The sequence below is a fragment of the Panthera pardus genome, unplaced genomic scaffold, assembly GCF_024362965.1.
Source record: "Panthera pardus isolate Hobbes unplaced genomic scaffold, ASM2436296v1 HiC_scaffold_25, whole genome shotgun sequence".
NCBI lineage: Eukaryota > Metazoa > Chordata > Mammalia > Carnivora > Felidae > Panthera > Panthera pardus.
The window spans coordinates 5158813-5182010 of NW_026526821.1; the positions used below are offsets into that span (position 1 = coordinate 5158813).

The following is a 23198-nucleotide window of genomic DNA, read 5'->3' on the forward strand; positions in this document are numbered from 1 at the left end:
TAGGGTCTCTTAAATGCTTTAAATGATTGTATTCCATTATCCTTATAGACCTAAAGGTAAGTGGGTGATGTCTGAGGAAGGCGGTGACCCATCCCATCAGTTGGGAGAAGCTAGTGAAAATCTGCGTGTATGGGCTCGAGGTGCCAGGCAGTCACAAGACAAGGTGGTTTCCGTTCTCAAGAGCGTGTGCATCGGACTAACCAGATGTTGGTGTCTAGAATATTCTCTGGAATATCCCATGTTAGACAAATTTGGAAGAGATGGGTCTAGACATTGCTTTAGCCTCATTCGGTCCAAGTCGAAAATTCACCTCCTGCAGAGCAGTTCACCAATCCAGAGCCCTGAGCTTTGACGAAGGCCTCTGGTTCCTCTGACGTCTCTGCTTTGCTGTTTTCACCTCCAAATTCCAGACTCCTTGTTTTTCTCAGCATTTTCCTTCTCTCCTGCGAGCATGATGGTCTCCTTTCTCTGCTCTTTCCCAGGATGTAATACCTCAGCCCCTGCTAGATCAGTACGTGTCGATGACTGACCCAGCTCGAGCCCAGACTGTCGATACCGACATCGCCAAGCACTGCGCCTACAGCCTCCCGGGGGTGGCGCTTACCTTGGGCAGGCAAAACTGGCATTGCCTCAAAGATACGTACGAAACGCTGGCTTCTGACGTGCAGGTAAAACGAGCCCGTTCGGCGGCACACGCGGAACTGGGGGGGGGCGGGGTGGGGGGCGCGGTGGTCGTCTGCTTGGGAGTAAAGGGAAGGGCCACAGGGCGTGCTGGCCTGTTTCTCATGTGGGTGCCAGCTGGCACGCCTACCAGGCCTTCACGAGATGAACGCTTTGGTGGCCGACCCCTGGAGGTGTCAGTTCTGCCCTAAAAATGCCATCTGTGCTCTTGGGGACGGTGACTCGCGCTTGCTTCCCGTGATCTGTGTTCTGTGCACCCGCAGTGGAAGGTGCGGCGGACCCTGGCCTTCTCTATTCACGAGCTGGCTGCGATTCTTGGGGACCAGCTAACAGCAGCTGACCTGGTGCCCATCTTCAACGGATTTTTAAAGGACCTGGATGAAGTACGAATAGGAATTCTCAAACACCTGTATGACTTTCTAAAGGTAGGAAGAAGGATTAAAAATAAAGAGCAGACCTTCCCACTTCAAAGCAATGTCTTAAAAAAAAACAGAAACAAACCCCTGGCTGCGTGAAGGAGCAGTGAGAAACAAAAAGCAACTAGTCTGGGTTTCTTCGGTTGAAGTCTACCATCCAGAGTCTTACAGAGGGTGTTCTCGGTGATGGGTGGCTGTTGTTATTTGTTGCCTTTCAATCTTCCTGTCCCTCGGAGGCCTCATCCCACGGAGGATGCTAGACGCGTAGCCTAGCGCGCCCCGTGAGGACGAAGGAACCCCGGCCCCCCGGGTGGTGCGCACCGTGCCCGGGGTCACCCGGGGGAAGAAGCCGGCTGCGCTCCAATCTCAGTTCTGCGGGAGGGCTCTCTCTGCAAGACCTTGCTGCTTCCCTTCCGGCCTCTCCAATTTTTGTCTTAAAGGAATGATGAGTGTAAAAATAAGGCTTTAAAAATGACCTAGAGAAACTAATTACTCGCATCCACACGACCACGAGCTGCCCTTGACGGACTGGGGCTCATGACGCACCGGCTCTGCTTTGCTCTCCTGCTGACGGCAGAGAGCTGACTCCCTGGGAAACAGCAGTGGCGTTGTTTTCTGAACACACACGCACGTGTTGTTTTCAGGCAGGAAACCGTGAGAGGGGGAAGAGCTCGGGGGCATCCAGGAACACACAGGCACACACACCCACCGGGGCGGAGGTCGGAGGCATTCGGGGGTACACGTGAGGTCCCTTAGCAGCAGCCTTAATTTACAACCACACCGGGTGATAGACGGGGCTCGAGGCATCGGGGGAATGCACAGATCTTGCCGGGGACGATCGTACGAGTTCAAGTGTAATAAAACAATACATTCGGGGTCGTTCGGAGGGGTTCTGCCCTTTCATTTATGTATACATTTTTCAAAAATAGTTGCTTCATGAAGACAAGAGGAGAGAATATCTTTATCAGCTTCAAGAATTTGTAGTGACCGATAACAGCAGGAATTGGAGGTTTCGATATGAACTAGCAGAGTAAGTAAAACCTGTTTGGGGACATGAGAAGGCAAATTAGATGGAATAATTCTTAATTTTCCTACCTTATAATTGATTTCTAAGCTCGCAGTAATAGCGTTCTTTTGGATAAAGAGATTATGTTTTTATTAAGGGATAAAGTGAATTCCGCAGCACTAAGTTACAAATACCACGGTCTCCGGGGAGATATTCATTTTCTGATGAAGACAGGGCTCGAGTCACTTTGGAATTAGAGTGTTCTGCTGTTCTCTAAGGCAATTTATTCGAACCAAATAAAAGATGAATCACCCCCTCTTCAGTATTCTCCTATTAATCGGAAGAGTTTTTGCCAAAGCCTTCCCGAACATTCTGAGTGTAGCCCTCTCTGCAGGGCACAGCGTGCTTATGCACTTCAGCTCCTAAAGAAAATTACGCTACAGAGAGAGACACGAAAGGGGCTCAGTGAGACGAGACGATTGTTACATAAAAACGTCCCCCAAGGTGCCTCCTCTGTGCACATCATCTCGTGTGTGAAGGACTTCCTTAATCCCAGCCTGTGCCGGCACAGGGAATGTTAAAGGTGTCCCTGATTCCCAAAGAGTTAAAGCTGTTAATAGGGCTCTTTCCCGAGGCAGGTCATTGTGCATCGCACAGTATTGGGTGGACTTGGTGGCGATGGTGGGCGTGTGGGTGTTAGTTTTCACCTTGTCGGGATTTATCTCGGTAGCTTTACTTTTCATTTTTCTTGCCCTCAACTAGAAATCTTTCAAATAATTGTCTTCCCTGTAGAAATCCATCAGGCTTTTGCAGCTATTCAGGCTATGATTTGGCCGATGCCAGGGGCAAACTAAAAGATTTTCTCTTCGCTGTGATCTTTAATCATTATGCTTAATTTGAGAGATTGAGGTTTTAGTCATTATGCCATGTTCCTAGTTTATATTCTCAGAGAACCGAGAAAAACAGGCCCACGTTTTCCATGAAAGCATTGCGCCCTCTAGCGGCAGCGCGCGGGAACTCGGCCAGGTCCGTCTCCGGGCGGGCCGACCCGCTTCCCGCTTCCCCGGCGGCCGGGGGCGGTGGCTGGGGACCGGGGATGGGGGCCGGGGACGGGGCCGGGGACCCGGCACCGATGGGGTGGGGGCGGGGGGGCCGGGGCCGGGCTGACCTGCCTCCCGGGAACGGGGTTGGGACCGAGGGACCGAGGGACTGGGGCCGGACTGACCCGCCTCCCGGGGCCCCGGGCATGGGGACCCGGCGGGGGACCGAGTGGGGGACGGAGCCGGGGCCTGGCCACGAGGACCGGCTTCCGCGGGCCCGGGCCGGCGGGGCTCGCACCGCCGACAGCGTTATCTCGGAGCCCTGGCTATCTCCCATCTCTGCCGTGGTTATTGAAGCCAGAGCCACTGATATGAATTCTGTGCTCCCCGCGCCCACGGTACTGGTATCATTTTTCTGAAAACAGTGCTTTTTGATATGAAAGTATTCCCCGGCACTCCTGGTTTCTGGTTCTAACTTCCTTCCAATCTCTTTTTCATTTCCTTTCGTTGCCAGCGTGGAAACAATGCCATTTATTTTCATACCCCTTCTCTCCATCCCCATTTAGAAGAGAGTGAGAGCTTTGGTGGTAGGTTTTCCCGTCCAGCCATCTTATGAATTTTTCCCTTGGAGTAGAGAGCCGAGGCTCCCAGTTCTCTCCAAGCGGACCTTGCTGATTGGGGGAAAAAAAAAAAGGGCTCGAGCTGCCTGCCGGCCGCTTGGGGAACAAAGCCGAGGCTCCTCGGAGGTTCCCCTGATCTGTTGATCTCTGGGAACTTCAGCGTTCTGGCTATTTTTATGTTATCTGATTTTTCAGAGTTTTATGTGCTTTCCAACTGATAACCCAGAATTGAAATATTATCCCTGTTCATAAATTTCTCAGCCTCTGTTTTACAAAGTTTAATTTATTTCCTTTTTGTTGGATTTGTTTGGGTGAGATGAAGACAGACGATTTTCTTTTTCCACTTTATTTTGCGTGGTATTTCCCTCGGCTTTCTGCTTTTGGCATTTTACTGACGGAAAGCCTCGCTAGGTCCACATGTGCCCTTAATTTCCCAGCCCAGCTCTTTTTATCTATAAAATGAAATGAGAGTAAGGAGACATTAGTAAGGTATTTTTTTTGCCCTAAAAACCAATTTCCTTTTTTTTTTTTCTTTCTTCAGACAGCTGATACTCATTTTGGAACTCTATAATCCCCATGATGTTTATGATTATTTAATGCATATTGCCTTGAAGTTGTGTGCAGATAAAGTTTCTGAAGTTCGATGGATCTCCTTCAAGCTTGTAAGGAATCGTGGCTTTTTTGTTTGTCTGTTTGTGATTTTTGGAAATAGGAACATTTCTGTTTCTTCCATTTTAACCCCTTTACTTTCTGGGGCTGATTTTTCAGTATACCTATGAAGCCAGCTTTTAAATTTGAAATTAGGAACTGCATTATGGTTTTATCAGCACGTAAGATAGCCTTTTTCTTAAGCTGTATGCTTCAGTGATAGAAATTGTGGATAAATCATTTTCTATATGAGACCCTGTAAATGATGGCTTAGTGTTTCCTTAAACACAGGCTGGGCTTAACCCTACGGCATGGTTTTGTAGAAAAGTAGTTAGTAAGCAAAAGCTCTGTCATGGAAAAAAAGGCTTATCCTGTTTCTTACCTGGGCTTGTAACCAGCTGAATACTGGGTGGGGGGATGGAATCTCATTTGGAAATATTGTCTTACTAAGGTACTCTGATGGTATTAAAATTTTACAAACGTGGCATGTTCCAAAAGGTAATGATTTAGTTATTATGCAAGAGGACATTTCCTAAAATTTGGAAATCTTAAGATTAAGAATGTATTTTCCTAATGCTAGTCCTTTTTTGAATTTCATTTTCTGAAGGGTTCTACATGTGCGAGTGTACGTGTATTGCACAAGTCTTTTCTCCTCTGTGTTCTAATGATGACCGTGACAAAAAGTACCCTCTCCCACGCTTATAAATTCATTTTAAGAGCCATACAAATGTCTAGTCTCCACGTAGAGTAGGATTCATAATTCAAATAGATGGCAGCATTTTAAATGTGCTCTTCTGATATTTGTTACAGGTTGTGGCCATTCTGCAGAAGTTCTATTCACACAGTGAAAGTGCGTTGGGGTTAGCTTTCGTCCATGAGCTCATCGTAAGGTTCCGGCACTGTGCTAAGTGGGTTGGAAGGCAAGCTTTCGCTTTCATTTGTCAGGTTAGCATGGCCAGGGGCGGCCGGGTGGGGCAGGGTTCTCCGCTGGGATTTTCTTACGTTGCCACGGACTGATATCAGATGCGTCAGACATAGGTCACCAGCCAGGCATCTGGAGATCGGTGCACCGAACGAACCCCTTGATCTCACGGGAGATTGCGGCCGACCCGCTCAGGCAGAATGATTTGCCCAGGCTTCCCCAGCCCGTCTGTGCATTCGTCCTGAAGGTGTTGACTGAACGCCTGCCGTGTGCCAGGCACATTCTAGACGGTGCGGAGCCAACTCGCTCCTGCTCTCCCAGCACTTCCCCTCCGGTGAGGTGAGGGCCGGGCCCGCAGCCCTGCCCCCCCCTGCCCTGTCCAGGGCAGTGGCCATCGTGGCACCTCCCCTCAGCCAACTGCCTTGGAGGGAGGCTGCGGTGAAGAATAGAGCAGTAGGGTTGGGGCTGAGACCATTTCATCTCTGCAGGGAAGTTCATGTCAGCCGGTCCGGCTCCTGGGCACCCTCCCTACTTAGTGTCCTGGAAATGGTGGGGTCGAGGTTTGCCTGGGGCTGATGGCTGCCACTTCTGGAATGCTGCTGCGTGCCAGGTACCTGCTCATCTGATCCTCAGTGGCAAGAGCTGCCGTGTGTCAGGCACCTCACACCTGTGTACTTTCAGACCAGGTTTTTTTTTTTTCTTGAAGGGGAAGCAGTTGAAGCCCAGAGAGGTTAAGTGACTCAGTCAAAATCACACAGGAAACATAAAGCCGTGATTTTTTTCTTTTCCCGCTAACGTGTTATTTAAGAAGTTTTAATGTTTCCCCATGCACATGTTCAAGCATGTACAAAGGTGGAGGGAACAGCATGACTCTCCATGAACCCCTCGCCCAGCTCTGTCAACATTACAGTCAAGCTGTAATGGGACTCTAGCTCACCCAAGCCCCAAAGCCCCCTTTCTCTCCCTCACACCCCCTTCCCCCACTGAGGGACTCACCAGGGCCCCCTGTTGGGCCGGAGGGGCATCACACGGTACTTTGGGGGTCAGCTTTGCAGAGTGCAGCGACTGACGGATTTAAGTGCCAAACTCAACAGACCGCAGGCCTGACGCCACAGACTTCTGCAAAGAAGAAGTCAGTGCCCCAGGTCATTTTGTGGAGAAAGGGCGAATGAGATGCCTTCGCCTTTATTTTTTAGTTCTCCATCTGAGATTTAGAAAATCCATGATGAGATAAAAGGAAGAAACACCCAACTAATTTTGTTCAAGAAAAATCAACGTGTATGTGCTTTCACGAATTAATTATTAAAGATTTAGAAAACCCACAGACAGACAGACAAAAGGAAAGGGTCGTTTGATGGCAATTTCAGTGCCGCTCCAGGGACGGATCCTAACCTGGGGTTTAGTGAGGGCCCACGTGGCAGGTGGGGATGGACTGATGCATTTGACGTACCTTGCACGCTGCCTGGCACTTAATAAATGTCAGCTGTTACCCTGTAGTGGGAAGATGTATAGGACTTAGAAGCCACACGCTCAGCTTGGAATCAGGAGACCTTTGGGCGTCGCCACTTTGGACCAGAATTGCCTCACCCGTAAAACTAGGCTTGTGCCGATTCCCGTGGCTGGCTATGAGACGGGACTCTGTAAGCAGAGTGGCGGTGGGCAGGCGCTGGCCATCATCCCGGAGGCGGTGTTGGTTGGGTGTTCGCAGAGGGCCCGGCCTGGATTGGAGATGGGGGTTGGGCTGTCGATAAGACAGGTGCGGTCCCTGCCCTCAGAACCTGAGGTCTGGTGAGTAACAAAAGGTGAGGGTTCTTAACCTTAACAGGTGGGCGCTTTGCTAGATTCTTTGCGGAAGCGATCTGCCCTGCCCATCACTTCCCCACTGCACAGATGAGAAAACTGAGACCCAGACAGGCGAAGCCATATACTCAAAGCTGTGAAGCTAGTGAGTGACCAAGTTAGGCTTGGAATTACAGAAGTGTACGTATTTAGAAAAAAACATGCTGATCACTCTTGAGTGTCAATTTTTGGCTGTGGTTTTCTTCCATCACAGGCGGTGGTGAGCGAGGAGTGTATCCCCGCAGACCAGTTTGTCGAACACTTACTCCCCAGTCTTTTAAGCCTCGTGTCAGATCCTGTGCCCAACGTGAGAGTTTTACTAGCCAGAGCTCTGCGGCAGACGCTGTTGGAAAAGGGTATGTGGACCGCTTTTCTGAACTTACACGTTTTAAAAACTTCATCGGGCAGCAGCTAGATTTCCTCTAGGAGATTGTGGCAGATTGCATGATAGCAAACTCCAGACTTATTATATAACTTGATGTATTCACTTTTATGCAGAATCGTTCGTTGTTCAGAAAATGACTAAGGAAATGAATGTGGTCCAGTTTTCACATTTAATGAACGTAATGCTAGAATGCAAAACATCGCCGTGTTCTAGAAATGCGGGAAACTTTTGTAAACGTTGACTTAGGACATAGACATTATGAAAGGCAGCAAATGTAAGCCTTAATTACACTGAGGTTTTGATGGTATTAATTTTGTAGTCAGAAAAATGTCGAGCTCAGCCTGAACAGGACTTAACTTTAGATTGTGTCCCTCGGATGACACGATCACATCTAAGCCACGGGTGGGGCGGGGCATTCTGTCCCCGAACGTACCTCCCTTGCCCCTTCCCTCCCACACCTCCCCCTGCCAGCAAACCTGCGCGCCCCCCGCCCCCCACACCGTACTCCACATGCTGTCAGTTATTTTGTAGCAGAGGGGAGAAGACATGACATTGAACATTTCTGAACTACAGTTTTAAAAATGTGCATACCTACCCATTCTTTCATCTTTGAAATTTAAGAAATACCCTTTGATGGAGGCATTCATTTTATCTTTGCGAGGCCCTGTGTGTGTGATTATTCTGGGAAGAACGATTTATTGTCCTGAGGTGTGGTTTCAGAAAAACCCAAAACTGGGGTCTGTGTTGGAGCACAGTTCATGGCACACGCGAGCCCAACTACTGTTTTCTGTCTTTAGCGTATTTGAGAAATGCCGGTAACCCTCATCTTGAAGTCATTGAAGAGACCATCCTGGCCCTGCAGTCCGACCCGGACCCAGACGTGTCCTTTTTTGCCACTCTCCAACCCAAGCGGCGGAGTACTGCAGACAGCCGTGTGCTAGAAGAGCGGAACTAACCCCTCTGTGGTCGCGCACGCTCTGGGCACTTCGCACGCGGCACGGACTGCTCACCCCAGCTTGTCGGGGGGTCTGATTGTGTCACACCTTCCGAGGGAGGAAAGATTCCTGAAACTTTGAGGGTGGGCACTCAGATGGCGCCTTCCCCTCCCGCAGTCACAGGGACTGCACCTGGGCCAGGCGCCACGATTCTGCGCCCCTCCCTGCCTGATCAGGAGGTCCGGGCCAAGGTGGTGGAACCAGGCGGGTGGCTGGGGGTGGGGCCTCCAGAACATCAGACTGCCCTCTCTCCCGCAGACCAGATTATTTAAGCCCCCCCCTCCCCCCCCCCCCGCCCCCCACACACATCAAGTAGTTTATTAGAAGATTTTAAGTCTTTAATAGACTTGCACATTTGGCTTCCCTTATGCTTTCCTATAAAATACAGTTTATGGTATCACATTTTATTTTTAACTGAAATAATGTACATATGTAAATAGCTCTTGACAGGAAGAGCTAATATATTAACGTAACATTAGCCTCCTATCAGTGAGCAGAACAAATACATCATTTAAATTTATGCTGCACTTTGAGTTACTGCAAATATAGCCCAATTTGTTTACTTTTGAAAAATGTGATAGTTAAGGAAATCTACTAAAGAATGATTTATGGAAGTCTTTCTAATATTGTACTTTTGTATAAACTGTACTTGGAACTTTTCCTCAGGCACTTACCCCTCCCCTTCTCGTAGGAACTGTATCCATAAAGACACGTACTGGCCTTTGACAGAGCATAAAGTAGAAAGATTTTTCGCTCTTACATGGATTCATTATCATACATTTGAGAGAGGGAAATTGATCATTGAGATGCATGGATATCGACTTTGTATCTAATGCTCTAGGATCTTAACAGAAAGTAACAGAAAAATAGGACCCCGCAGATCTGATCAGTTCATATACTTGCCAGTCGTTTGGGGGGTTAGATTATGACACCCTTCAACTTGACCTGAGTACACAGAACTTAACATTTCACGCTTTTAAAATTTAGAGTGAGAGAAAGATGCTCTGGAAACTTAAACGAGTTTTCCATTAATCATTTAAGATTCTACAGACGTTTGCGTAAATTCTGTAGAATGTGTAAGCTCGTGTTCTTTTTATTTCTATCTTTGTCTTCTCGAAAGTAGGCATCAAAGGAAGGAAGGAGAGGCCCATTTGGGGTTCAAGAGCTGCCTGCAAAGGTCATGTTGCTGTGGCCATTCTCCCCTTGGATCTTTTTCTTGTCCGTCTTTTCTTTCTCCCTTTTTTTAAAAAATAAAATCTCTGCAGCTATATATTGAATTTCCGGGAATACAGGATGTTCTCCCCTCCCCCAAATTCCACTGAGTTGATTCTTTAAAAAGAAAGGAAGGAATCTATACCGTGCCAAAGAAAATAAGGTACATGTGTGAGAATTTCAAATTGTAACCCAGGGTAGCATTTTGGCAACTTCAGCAAAGAGTGAGCCAATAAATTGGAGGCTACGTATTGGAGAGAGAGGGGGGGAAAAAAAAATCAGTCCATCTTGTGTTCTTCAAGGAAATAGATGGAGCTAATTGTTTTGCTTCAGTAACAAACCATTTTTGATCCTTTTCATGTTAGAAATTGAGATTGGCCTATTGTTAAAATCTGTTGACCTAGCAGCACGTAGAATTATTCAACTGGAATCTTGGGTTGTGTGCAGAGGTTAATTTTCCACTAAGGAAAAAAAAATTCCCCTCGGTTTGTGTCCTGATGTGTAATGTGGCATCTGGGTGCCGAATCCGGTGTGCTTGTAGGGGCTCTCCCGTAAATAATCCAACCTTTAAACATTGCCGGTTATACACTGAAGATCGTCCATAACTTGATACGAATGCCTTTCCGGTGCAAAGATTTTTTTTTTTTCATGACTAATCTCTCTGCCAAAAAACATGTGCAAGGCTCCTATGTTCTTCTTTTGTAACAACGGAGGTTTTTTTCTAAGATGGTTCTGTGTCTCCTTCCTTTCTCTCCGGCTGCTTACGCCGTCACTTCAGCTCTTGATGAGCTTACTCGTTCATAGGTGCGGGGTGTTAAGTGTGTGTGATCCGAGCATCTCACGTAAGCTTCCTGTTTACTTGAACACTCTGCCTCCTCTTGGGCGAATTAATGGAAAAGCACAAGATGGGTTTCTCGCAGACGGCGCTCCTCTGAAAGGTCTCTTCGCGATGGAACCGTCTCCGCTTCTCGTCCAGCAGGCGTCACCCCCTTGTTAAGTGTCTTCCTGAGCACCCGTCTCCCGGAATTGGGGGGCGTTCGGGGGCATCTGCGGGGCTGACGGCGCGTCTCCGCTCGCTCGGGGAGCAGGAAGGGCGCCTGTTAACGCCGTGCTGGGTTTTTCATTCGTGCCCGGCATAGGATTTCGAAGCATGACTGGAGACTGCCCTTGACAGCTCTCGGTAGTCGATGCCCGCGGTGAGGATTTGGGGCGCTATTCACCCCGCGTGGCGGGCCCCGACTTCGGCAAGGACTGTTCTTTAACCGGACGTGGACACCAGGGGCCCGCGTCCTGGCGGTGGACCCAGGAACTGACCCGAAGGGCAGGGCCTGGGGGGCGTGGCCCCCGCGGGGCGTCTCCGCGGTCGGTCTGCGCTGCGGGGCTGGGCCAGCCGGGGGCGCCGGTGACGCGGGCCGGGGGACAGGGAACCATGCGGCGGCGGCGGCGGCGGCGGGCAGCCGGCGGCGGTGGGGCGCCGCTGGGGGGCGCCCCGGACCCCAACCCCGCCGTGGGCCGGCCCGCCGGGCGGGGGGCGGGCTCGGCGGGCCCGGGGCCCCTCCCCGCGCCGTCCCCGGCCCTCGGGAGCCCCGCGCTGGCACTGGACCAGGCCCCGGACGTCTTCGTCCTGCGGGTGCTGCTGGAGGAGACCGGGGAGATGTTCCAGGTGGCGCACTGCCACAGCGACATGACCGTGCGCGAGCTCAAGGAGGAGCTGGAACTCGTCGTCGGCATCCCCCTCGACCTGCAGAGGCTCCAGTACCTGGACCAAGGTGGCCCCCGCCCGCCCCCTTCCCTCGCCAAGTGCCTGGCCTCCCCCCTTCCCAGCGTGGGGTCCCACGTGCTGCCCCCAGGTGTCCGGACAGACCCCCCCCCGCCAGGAGACCCCAGATGGAAAAGCCAGCCCAGGCCCCCGCGAGGACTTCCCAGTCCCTGACAAACCAGGTTCACATTAGACCTCAAATCTCAAGGCAGACCCAGTCCACACAGCAAGACCCCAATCCACAAATCCTGCCCGCGTCAGGACTCCAATCCTGAAGCAAGCTGTCTGGTCAGACCTGTCCACGTCAGGACCCCCGAATCTCAACACAGGCGCTGCCACAGCCGGACCCCTCAGACCCTCGGGCTGCTGTGTCTCCATCAGGGGCCCAAATCCCAAAGCCAACAGCGTCCACACCAAACCAGAAGCCTGAAACACAGCCTGTCCTGAGTGGGACCCCACAATCCAGGGCAAACCTTCCCATATCGGGACCCCAAACTCACCGCAAACTTCCAAGTCCCCATGTTGGACTCGTAAATCCTCTCAGCCCTCCAGCCAGCCGTTGAGCTCAGAACAAACTCTGCCCGCTCCCGGACCCCCAAACCAAGAACAAACTTGGCCAAGACTGAACCCCAGATCCCCAGGCTAACCCTGTGACCCTCAAAACCCTGAGTCCTCTAGCAACCGTGTCCGCTGAAGGATACTAATGCCTGAGATGAACTGCCCACCTCAGGACCCCATACCTCTATGCAAACCATGCCCAAGTTTGAACCCCAAATAAAATTCCCCAAGCTACCCCTGCTTACAACAGAACCCTAAGTCCCAAAGCAGATTCTTCCCAGATCATGACCCCAAAGCTCAGAGTGGACAAGCCCAATTCTGAGCCCCCAGTCTCTAACCGCTTGTGCCTTTGAACCCCGATCCATCAGCCATCTCTGTCTGTGTGAGGATGCCAGAACCCAAAATGAGCTCTTCCCACATCTGGGAGCTAGTTCCCAAGCTCACCGTGACGACACCAGAACACCAATCCTAAGCAAAATGTCCTCCTAAGGGCTCCAAAGCATGGGGCAAACTCTGCCCACAAGAGGACCCCAAAACTCAAACATACCCATCTCTGAAACCCAAGTCTCAAGGAAACCATGTTTAAGCCAACTATATCCATGTAAGGAAGCAGAAGTTCAAAGCGAGCCTTGCCTACGTGAGGACCCCAAAACTCGAAGCAAGCTCTGTTTGTATTTGAAACCCCAAATCCCTCAGGCAACCTTAACCAATACCAGAACCCCAAGTTCTAGGCCAAACCTTGACCATCTCGGGACCCCAAATCACAGAGCAGAGCCTGTCGCCTTCAAGACCCCCAAAGCCCAGGGCTGACCTGTCCGATTCCTTACCCTGCGTTGCTACAGTACGCAGGGCTCTGTTAGAACCCCAAATCCCCAAACAAGTCTTGCCCACACAAGGACTCCACATCCCAGAATAGACCCTTCCCACACCAGGACCCCCAAACAGAAAGCAAACATTGCCTTCGTCAGAATCCCCAAATCCAGAGCAAACACTGCCCTCGTCAGGACCCCAAATCTCAAAACAAACTCTAGCCACGTTTGAACCCCAAATACTGGCACTAACTCAGTTCGTACCAGAGCCCCGAATCTCAAGGTGTGTCCTTCCCTGTCCACATCAGGAGCTCAAAACTAGCCCCGTCAGAATCAGAACCCAGCACCCAAAGCTCACTGTGGCTAGATCAGGACCCCAAGGCCCCCTATCCAGACAGATCCCATGTGGGGTAAGGACTCGGAGCCCAGTCTCTCCCTCCATCGATCTCCTTCCCTCAGCCTGAGGACCTGGCTGTCCCCGTCCCGGTGTCTACAATGTTTAGGATATGAGAACAGGACAGGATCAGGGCCCCTGGGCTCCATCATCTCCCCACCCGGTTGAAATCAGTGCAAAAAGACTTCAAGGAAACGGAGATATAAAAAACTCTCTGGGCTGCTGCACAGAGAACGTGAGGAGCCCGTAATGCAGACATACGGTAGCACCCCTGCAGGGGCCAGGAGCGATGGAGACAGAGATCTGAGCGCAGCCTGTCTCCACAGTCTCCGCTCCCCCAGACGCTGCCCTTCCGGGGCTCAGTTTCCTGATGTGTAACACAGAGCCTCTTAGCTCTCCAATCCTTAGGGCCGTATCCCGCTCTGGGCAGAGAGGACTCGGGAAACTCAAAATGCACATTGAAGGCCAAAAATACCTTCCTTCCGCTCTCTTTGAAATAGGTGAAGCATCTCTCGCGACGTATTTAATTTGCTATCGGAGTGTTTGGGAGATGCTCTGGGGGCCTGGCGGAGGCTTTATTTGGAGAGAAGTAGATCTCGAACCCAGAGTGTATTTAACATGCTAACGAGGAGGTGAGCGGCCGAGGGACAGTAAATGTCTGGCACCCGTTCTGTTAATTCATTTTCACTGATGAGCTATGCTGAGCAGTAAATCCGAGAAAGCCAAGAGGCAGTGAAAGAGACCGAGTGACTTAGCACTGATGTCACAATCCTACCAGTCAGCAAGCACTTAGCAACCATTGGAAGCTTGACCTCTCTCGCGGCTGCAGTCCTTACTGTTGATAGCAAACAAGACGGGAAGAAGGTGTCACTACGTTGATAAAAGAAATTTGGGTTTCTGCCTATAAATGATCCGCTGATGCCTCTCTACCCACCGCAAGGTTGCCAGGGAGGATTACGTGAGATCACGTGTGCGTGAAAACCTTGAGGGACACAATTCTAAAAGGGGTGAGCAAATTCATGGATGAGGGTCGACCTTACACGTCTGTTGTCAACTCTAATAATTTATTTAGCTGGTGATAATTAGTCTTTGTCTAAGCCGAAGGCAGTTGCTGCCTGTAAACAGAGAATTGCCGAGCTGTTCGGCATGTGTGAATTGCGCTCTTTCTTGGGGAAACACAGCTTGATTCAATTTTTTCAAAGTCGTTAGGAAGTCAAGTTGTCTTGCTGAAGACTGATGACTGATTATCCTCTGTGCGAGAACCACAGACAGGACCCTAATTAACAAATGTGCTAATCGCTACTCCTGTTTACATCCACCGTCTGAAGTTTCTCGTCACCAAAGGGGGGGCCAGCGGAGCCTTGAGAGACGAGCTCGTGGCACTGGAGGGAAGGCAGGTCTGTTCGGAGCCCTGGCTCTACTCTTTCCTAGCCATGGGAACCTCCGTGTGCTCACCGACACTCAGAGATGACAAACTTAGCTTGTCACGAGGGTTAAAGAACGTAGGCGCTCGGTACAAGGCGCTTAGTAACCACTCAGTCGCGAATCCCCCAAACTCATGAATTCCACTCGGAATAAATGGTAAATCCAGCCTGGCAGAGTTGAGACTTTGCGCTTGTGGGGTTGCTCGCGGAGAAAAGAAATTATGCGACCCCTAAGCAAGATTATAGGTGGCCACGTAAGGAAGTGTGTATTTAAAAAGGTAGGCTGAAGATAACGTTGCTGAAAATGTTCTAGAGTCTTCTACAGCCCTGACATTCTTTCCCAAAGAGTCTGAATTTATGAAGTGTGAGTCGATCCACTCACCCCATCCTTTTCTGTGCGTGGAGGGCTGCTCTGGGCGATAACACAAAGGAGTTGTAACGTCTCAAGGCCAAATCACGGTGAACGTCAACATTACAATTCTTCCCTTACCATACATGCTCAGCTGGGGCGAGTTGCCCCCCAGGGGTCGTTTTGGCAACACCGGGAGACGCTTTGGATGGTCACAACTAGGTGAGCAGGTTATTGGCCTCTGGTGGGTAGGGGCCAGGGATGCTGCTAACACCTGGCGATGCCTGGGGTGACCCCCCCCACAACAGAGAATGATCCAGTCTGACATGTCAGTAGCATCAAGATTGAGAAACCCTGCGGTAGAGACACAACCGAGTTCCCTCATTGTTACATCTTTAGCCAACTGTTAACAACACCAACCAGAGTTAGTATTTTATTTTAAGGTATGACTGACGCACATACGTTGTACTGTTTACTGTCAGGTAGTTCTATTTCTAGAGTTTGCCTCATAAAATGACTCTCCCGGCTCGTGTATTTTTTTTTTTTTTTTTCCCCAACAGAACAAGTTATAATTACAGAATTTTATAAATTGTTGCCATTTTGGGGGGTGGTTTCGCTTCTGTTTGAGCTGAGCCAAATTAATTTTCCAAAAAGCATTGACGACCACAAACAGACTCATGCGGAGTCATCAGATGAGATTGGCGCTCAAGGTTTGAAAATTATCTTTGTGACGCCCAAGGTCAGATAATCTCTTAAATTAACCATTGTAACTGTTTATCTTTAATACCCGATTTTTTTTTTTTTAAAGAAAAACTTATTCCCTGTAGGAGTTTTGATGGATGATACCACACTGAAGTTCCACGATGTTGTTCCTGGTGGAATTATCTCATTATGTATCTGGCATTATGATGGATGGACGGAACTGGTTTTGGCGGCTGTGGAAGGGGATCCCAGTAAGGTGTTTTCACGCTTCTCTAAATGGATATTATACTTCATGAAGCAACCGTAAACTGTGGATGTGTGTGGGGGAGGGTGGCGTGGGAATCGTGGGCTCCTAATGATCAAATCCTACACTGCGTGGTTCCAGTCACTCTCGGGTTTGCTGTCTCACGGTGTTCACCTGTAACCCACTCATGCCCCACGCTACCCCACAAACGACACAGGGCAGTGCGTTTTCTATCCGTATGTATATTTTGTAAAGTTGAAAACCTGACTGAACAGTGAGCGAAGAGCTCCCCGTAGCTGGGAACGCGTAGTCCAAAGAAAGTCCTAATGCGGGTCTGCCCCTCCCCTAAGGCAACACTACTCGATACACAGCAGGTGCCTGGTCTTTGCCAGGCCTTGTGCGTAGCTGTAGCTCTCGGCCGGGCTCTGGGTGGGCAGTGGGGAGGAGGGAGGAGGGAGGAGGGAACCCGACGGTCTGCCCCACAGTGAAGACGGGAGGCTGGGGGGACAGGGGAGGGCAAGTGTATGTTCCTTCTAGAAGGCACATTTGGATGGAAGGCCGTGAGTGTGCGGGGAAGGGGTCGAGGAAGGTGGGCTGCAGGAGGGTTGCTGGGAATTAGATCTGGGAAGGGTGGGTGGTCTCCGGGGAGGCGGGGCCAGGGCTGACTGGAACCCCCTCCCCCCACCTGTGTGCAGCAGCCTTAGAAGGAGGGGCTCCCCTCCCGGGTCCTTCCCCGGTCTCCTCCTGCTCCTGGCCTTCCCCTGCCTCCCCTCTGCCACCGAGGCCTGGGCCCTGCCTGGGTTTTCTGGCTCTTGCCCTGAACCCCGGGATTCCCTCCTGTCTCCCACACTTTCGGGTTCTGCTTTCCCCCCACGGCCGCTCCCACGCCGGATGCCCCAGATCTAGGACAGAGTTCCTCTCTGTCGGGGCCCGCAGCCTTCCTCTCGTGCTCAGAGCCTTAGTTCAGCATGAGATGATTATATTATGGGGCTATTTTTCATCCGCGAGTGGAGTTCAGAGCGTTCCAAAAGTTAGCAGAGACAATGGGCCCGAAAATAGATCGGAAGGCCAGACTTCATCAAGTCTCCAGAGAAGTGCACTCCCCTCTGGGGAGGCCACTTCGTGTTGGCTGGTGTCTTCCTTAACGGCCACAGCCACCTTCCTCTGGACACCCAGAAAAGTTATTTTCTCTTCAAAACACCGACAGGAAGAATTTCCTGCCTCCCGAGCCTGCCTGATGGTAAATGCGTATTTCCTGGACATGCATAGCGTGGTCAACAATGTCCTCCCCCGGGGGGTGTCCCGGCTTCTTAGTTAGGGTTTGCCCCCCTCTGTGTCCATCACAAGCCTCAACTTGCCACTTGAGCAAACCTCCCCCTGGGGAGGGTCCCGGCCCCCACCAGGCAGGTTGTGCCCTTTTGAAGTAACTCTGACTCACTGTGCGGAACCCCGTTTTGTTGCCCAGCTGTCTTGTCTTGCTGTTGACGAGGACTCCGTCTACCAAACCGCAAATTCAAAGCATCTTGGAGGCGAGCGGAGGAAGGAATGGATATGTCAGAGGGCGTTCGTGGCCTTGTACATTACCTCCCACAGAGGTCACCCAGATGCTGTGCAGTACCTTCTAGAGCACGGTAATTCGGAGAGACAGCTGAGTGTGTCCGCGAGCTGGGGTCTTGTGCGGGTAGGGGGACCCAGTGGCTTGGCTTTCTGCCCCTTTGGCAATGGCATCCTGGATTCAAGTTGTCTCCACCACCAGTCACGGTCCTGGTGGACCACTCGCCGTCTGTCCGAGGCGTCCTAGGACCTGCCTACTAAAGGCTGTGTCCCCCCCTCTTGGCCAGGACTCCAGAAGAGTCTTTCTGTTGCGAGAGATGCAGCTTTCAGGACACGAATTCACAGGAGCAGCCGCGAGGGCTTCCCGGCCTGTTACGTCCAAAGCGGACACACTGCCGGAGATGTCCCCAAACTGTCTGTGCTATTTCTGCCCCACCTGAACTTGGGTTTCAGCAAAGGTCCGAGGCACCCAGCCCCAAGCCGGCATCGGTCTCTGGCCAGTCTCCTTTCTCCAAGGCTCTGGATTTATTTCGCTCAGAAGACACTTACCCCAAACCCCGTTTTCATTTCTGCCCCCCACCCCCACCCAGAGGGCAAGTTGCTCCTTCTCTCTCTGTCCATAGAAATAGAAACCTTCGGGGCACCTGGGGGGGCTCGGGCAGTCAAGCATCTGACTGCGGCTCAGGTCATGATCTTGTGGCTCGTGGGTTCGAGCCCCGCGTCGGGCTCTGTGCTGGTGGTGCAGAGCCTGCTTGGGATTCTCTGTCTCCCTCTGTCTCTCGGCCCCTCTCCTGCTCATTCTCTGTCTCCCTCAAAATAAATAAAGAAACTTAAAAAAACAACAAAGAAAGAAAGACATAGAAGCCTTTGTCTGCATTGTCTCTGGATTAAAGGCTTCTGTGTATAGTCCTACCACGGTATACTTTCTCTTCCCTGGACGTAGGATATTTTTGGGCAAAGAGGCCCACGGACCGATCGAGGTGCTGACCATCCAAGAACAATAGACAATAGTTGCAGACGGCCCAGGCCGCCGGCTTCCTGGGGAAGAGGAAGAACGTGACGTGCCGTTTGGTCAGTGGTTTGAGGCTCAGAAGGGAGCCTCATCCCAGGCTCTCCCATATCAGCCTGCCCTCAAGTCAGAACCCTTTCTTTCCTGCCTGCGGCCTTGACCCCAGCCTCTCTGCGCCCCCTGCTTCCAGCGAGCAGGGCGGGAGTATCCCCGCGGCCTGGGCAGAATGGTGCTTGCGCCTGTCTGGCGGGTGGTGGTTTTCCTGAGCGGCCTCCTCCTTGGCTGTTCGCAGCCCAGCAGTCCGTTAAGCCCATAAAAAGTCATTTTCACTCTGATGGAACTGTGATGTATTCGCAAGCACCAGTTAAAACATTACAGCCAGCTCTGCAAGGTTTTCTGGGCTTTGCAGACAGCCGCTGCAAAAAAGCCATGCTGTGGCTGAGGCTGGGCGTTAGGAGAACCTATTTAAAACTTTACCTCGCCGACCGGCCATAGCTCATAAAAACTGGCTACAGAAATGTCAGCTGCATGTAATTGAATCGCCTTGTTTTCTGTGTCATGATATTTGTTACCCAGAATTTGATTCAATTCAACAAGTCCATATTGGACACCTGTCATTAGCCCATCCATCTGCGGGAGGCAGTGAGGAATTCAATCGAAGTGAAATCTGTCCCTGAGTCAGGGTGCCCATCGTCTGTCATTTCCCGAGTGCCTGTCTTCTCCAGGCATCGCGCTACGTGCTGGGGATGAAAACAGCGGTGATCAAAACAAGTGTGTTTTCTGCCTCCGTGGAGTTTGTGAAGGGAAGTCAGCAAATTATTACAAATAATTAATTCCATGGTCAATCGTGCATGGCATGTTCTGAAGATACGGTGTGTCTACTGAGCGTATGGGGGTGGGGGGGATACACGGGAAGAGGGGCTCAGGAAGGGTTTCCTGAGGAAATAAATGAAGGATAGCCAAGAGAGCCCGGGGCGGGGAGGGGGGCGCGGAAAAAGGTGACGGGGTTTTTAGCAAAGGAGACAGCATATGCAAAAGGCCTGGGGCAGGATGAGGGAGCAGGGTGTGTTTAAGCGATAAAGATAGAAGCCTGGTATAATTGGAGCATGGAGGGAGTGGGCAAAGAGCATGGGTGGGTGGGGGTAATGCTGGAAGTGATAGGGGGAGGTAGAGGTGAGACAGAGCACTGACAACCTAGAAAATCACCGCAAGGGTAGCGGACGTCACAAATGGGGTTGGAGCAAGTGTGTGTTCTGGGCAGACCGGAGGCAAGGCGGTGCCGGGTTCTGGGGCCAGTGAAGCAACGCCTCCCCTCTCACACTCGCTGCTGGGGTCGGGGGCAGTTTGGATTCTCCCGAGCTTTCTTTCCGTGGCCTCGCCCCTCCCGCGCTTCTCCTCTCGAACGTGACTCCGAAGGGGAGGCTCGCGACCGGGAGGGCGACCCTCCCTCAGCCAGCTGTCTTATTTTACAGGAGCCAACTGTCTCCAAAAAACCCCCATGGGCAGGACCGCCCTGCACGCGGCTGGGGCCATGGGCCGTTTGGACTGTATAAACCTGCTGCTCAACTACGGGGCCTCGGTCACCGACAAAGATGCCAGGGGGGAGACCCCCATGTCCATCGCCCGGCGCATGAACCGCAGACACAGCGAGAGGCGGATGTTCCTTTTCTACTGGATGACAAAGTCAGGGACGACGGACCCGAAGAAACTGCTTGCGAACCAGGTTTCTCACAGGGTGAAGGGTGGGTTTGGCTCCAAGAAGGGCCAAATGTAGCTCCCACGGGCCACGTGTGCACGTCGAAGCTGACTTGGGTCACTTTTCGGAGTTCAAGTCCACAGTGGCCCTCGGTGAGCAGGAAGCCAAGAAAACATGGCAGTTCCTCTGAATCAGGTACTAAATCATCTGTCCTGTTTGCGCACGGTGTTGGGGAGGGGGTAGGTGAGTTTGTGCTCTTTCTGGAATCCATTACGGACTGAGCGGCCTCTGACGCCAGCCTTTAATTTTCTGCTATTTGTACATTGCCTCCACTAACGCTGCTCGGGGTGATGGGCACCAATTACCTTCCCTCCCGTCTGGAGACCATCTAATGCGTCAGCATAAGAGAAGTGATAGCAATAATGAGAATAGCACTGTTCCATCATATAAAACCAGCGCCAGGGAATGTCGCGAAGTTGCGGGCCGTGTGGGCTGTGAATTTCGGCTTGTAAAACCCCAGGAGCTACGTGCCGCCCAAGCTAGCGAGGTTCCGGAAGTTTTCCTGGCCCGCCTCTGAGGGGTCTGCTGCTTGAGGGGTGGAGAAGTGGGGGGGGGGGGGGGGCGGCAAGAGCAGAGAGAGCTTGGTTCTCCAGACACGTCCTCCACGGGGTGCCTTAGTAGTCTTGCTGAAGGCGATGTGTCGCCACTGGATTTGGAGGAGACAGCGTAAAGGCTGCTGATGAGCTCGTGGAGGAGAGACTCCGAGCTGGCACCTTCTTTCCCTTTGTCCCGCCCCCGGTGGTCCGCTCTCCTTTCCCTGCTAGAACCGCGAAAGCACCACCAACCTTCCTACGCTTAGTTCCAGGCTCCGTACCTCGCAAGGGCTGTGCACCTGCAGGGGACCCAGCCTGCCACGTGTCTGAGCCCCGAGTAGGAGCAAGAGGGGAAGGTGGGGACCAGGGCGAGCGGACGTTCACACCCCTGTCTGAAGGGGGCGCCGCGACTCAGCTCCAGAGGAAACGTGAGCCAAAGGCTGCTAGATCTTTCCAGAGCGTTTTGATACGATAAGTCCCGATTTAAAAAAAAAAAAAAAATTAACGTTTATTTATTTTTGAGAGAGCGTGAGCTGGGGAGGGGCCGAGGGAGAGGGAGACACAAAATCCGAAGCGGGCTCCAGGCTCCGAGCTGTCAGCACAGGGCCCCACGTGGGGCCTCGAACTCACCCACTGCCAAGATCATGACCTGAGCTGGAGTGGGATGCTTAACTGACCGAGCCCCCCAGGCGCCCCAGATAAGTCCCGATCTTGAAGGGCTGGCCTGAATTTTTTAAAAATGGTGGCGTGGTACAGAAGGATTAGCAGATTTGAGGCACGCCTATGGAACTGCCTCCCGTCGCCAAACTTCGTTTCACTGAGGAAAACGGCAGAAGCCACCAATGGCTCCTGGAACACGCAGGGCTCAGAAGCCACAGGCCGGACGGCCGTGGGTCTTGCTGGGCGATGGGTACCCTCCACTCTCCCACTGCGCGGTTATGCGTGTTTCTCTAAAGCCCTATAGTCTGACACCTCTGGGGCCTGTGTGACGCTGGCCTCCCGACCGTGGAAGTTCTGCTTGTAAAGTGATGGAAAACGGCCCCGTATCCCGGCTGCCCTTCTTTCCTCCGCACACCCCGATAACCGGATTCGGCTTTTAAATTAATTGGCTGCATTTCCCGCTGTCATAACAAGGAAGATCTGTGTTGACGATGTGGCTTTCCACTCAGGAGACGTGGCTGTACCCGGCTCAGCAATCTGTTTGACAAATAATCGTCAGGAAAAAAAAAAAAAATACAGCTCAGCATCAACTATGTCAAAACTGAGATCTTGTTTCTGGCAGACGTTCTCCAAAGCCAGTAGACAGATATTAAATAACCCCATCCAACGGGTCAATTCATTTAGCTAATGAGGTGTTGGCGGGGCGACTTGGGGACCCTTTTAACGTAACAAGTGGCATTACTCAAAGTGATGTGTTTGCCAGCGGCTTTGTTTTGCTGTCTTTGTTGTTAGCAGAGCCAACTGCCCGACACTTGTCCCCAAAACTTTGGAGGCAGGCCCTGTATCTTCATATGCCCCCAATTCAATTAAACACGTGGCCAGAAAAGGGGCAAGTTCCAAACTCCGTGGTTAAAGTTCTGCTCCGTCTGTGGCAGGGGTCATCTGTGTGCTCCCACATGTCCCAGGGGCCTTCATTTTAGGCAATCTTTAAAAAAAGTTTTTTAATGTTTATTTATTTTTGAGAAAGAGAGAGAGAGAGAGAGAGAGCGAGCAGGAGAGGGGCAGAGAGAGAGAGGGAGACACAGAATCCGAAGCAGGCTCCAGGCTCCGAGCTGGCAACACGGAGCCCGACGTGGGGATTGAACTCACGAACTGTGAGACCATGACCCGAGCCAAAGTCGGACGGTCAACCAACTGAGCCACCCAGGCGCCCCTTAGACGTTCTTAGTGTATGGCCTCTTATATCCAAACAAGCCTGTATCACCCATTGAATAAAATATGTTCATGGCCATAGAAGAGATTGGTCACAATTGTGTTATATTTTGTAGGTATTTCATTAAGCCTTTGATTTTTTTTTTTTTTTTTTTGGTCATACTTAGGAACTAACAGAAAAAAAATTGTTTTGTGGGGTAGATTTCAAGCGTTTTTGTGGGACCCTGAAATCCTCTTTGGCCCAGGGGACCGGGGGATGGTCTTCAGCGGTGAAGGAACTGTGGTCTGTGATCGCCCAGGTGGACCTCCCTTGAGTGTCGAAGGATGGGGTCCTCTTGGAAAGGAGCTCTGGTTAGTCTCGTGGGTATAATATCCAGTTATACTCCCCTTGTCGTTCTGCCTCGCGTCAGCCTGGAAACCAGTCCAGGCTGGGGAGCCCTCTGGAGAAATGCACGACTCATTAGAAGCAGA

The 23198-nt window shown here is 51.5% G+C and overlaps 2 protein-coding genes across 10 annotated transcripts in view; both read left to right on the top strand.

The window, feature by feature from the left end:
• LOC109253472 (serine/threonine-protein phosphatase 4 regulatory subunit 1-like) overlaps window positions 1-9822 on the top strand; it is an 81982-nt gene extending 72160 nt beyond the window's left edge. For 7 of the 9 annotated variants that reach the window (XM_019426430.2, XM_019426433.2, XM_019426431.2 and 4 more), the window contains 7 exons: window positions 483-668; window positions 945-1106; window positions 2027-2127; window positions 4305-4425; window positions 5222-5356; window positions 7387-7528; window positions 8355-9822. In XM_019426430.2, the coding sequence (XP_019281975.2) occupies window positions 483-668; window positions 945-1106; window positions 2027-2127; window positions 4305-4425; window positions 5222-5356; window positions 7387-7528; window positions 8355-8512 (1005 nt within the window). In that variant the 3' untranslated portion in view covers window positions 8513-9822. Of the gene's footprint in view, window positions 1-482; window positions 669-944; window positions 1107-2026; window positions 2128-4304; window positions 4426-5221; window positions 6612-7386; window positions 7529-8354 lie in introns of those variants that run through there. The other 2 variants (XR_002074404.2, XR_002074403.2) reach the window with 2 other exon arrangements.
• Window positions 9823-11193: 1371 nt separating this feature from the next.
• On the top strand, window positions 11194-20453 carry ANKRD60 (ankyrin repeat domain 60). Its single transcript, XM_019426202.2, has 4 exons — window positions 11194-11533; window positions 15885-16015; window positions 17469-17634; window positions 20039-20453. Exons 1-4 carry the CDS (start codon window positions 11194-11196, stop codon window positions 20338-20340), a joined length of 939 nt encoding a protein of 312 aa, XP_019281747.2. The 3' UTR covers window positions 20341-20453.
• The last annotated feature ends 2745 nt before the right edge of the window (window positions 20454-23198 follow it).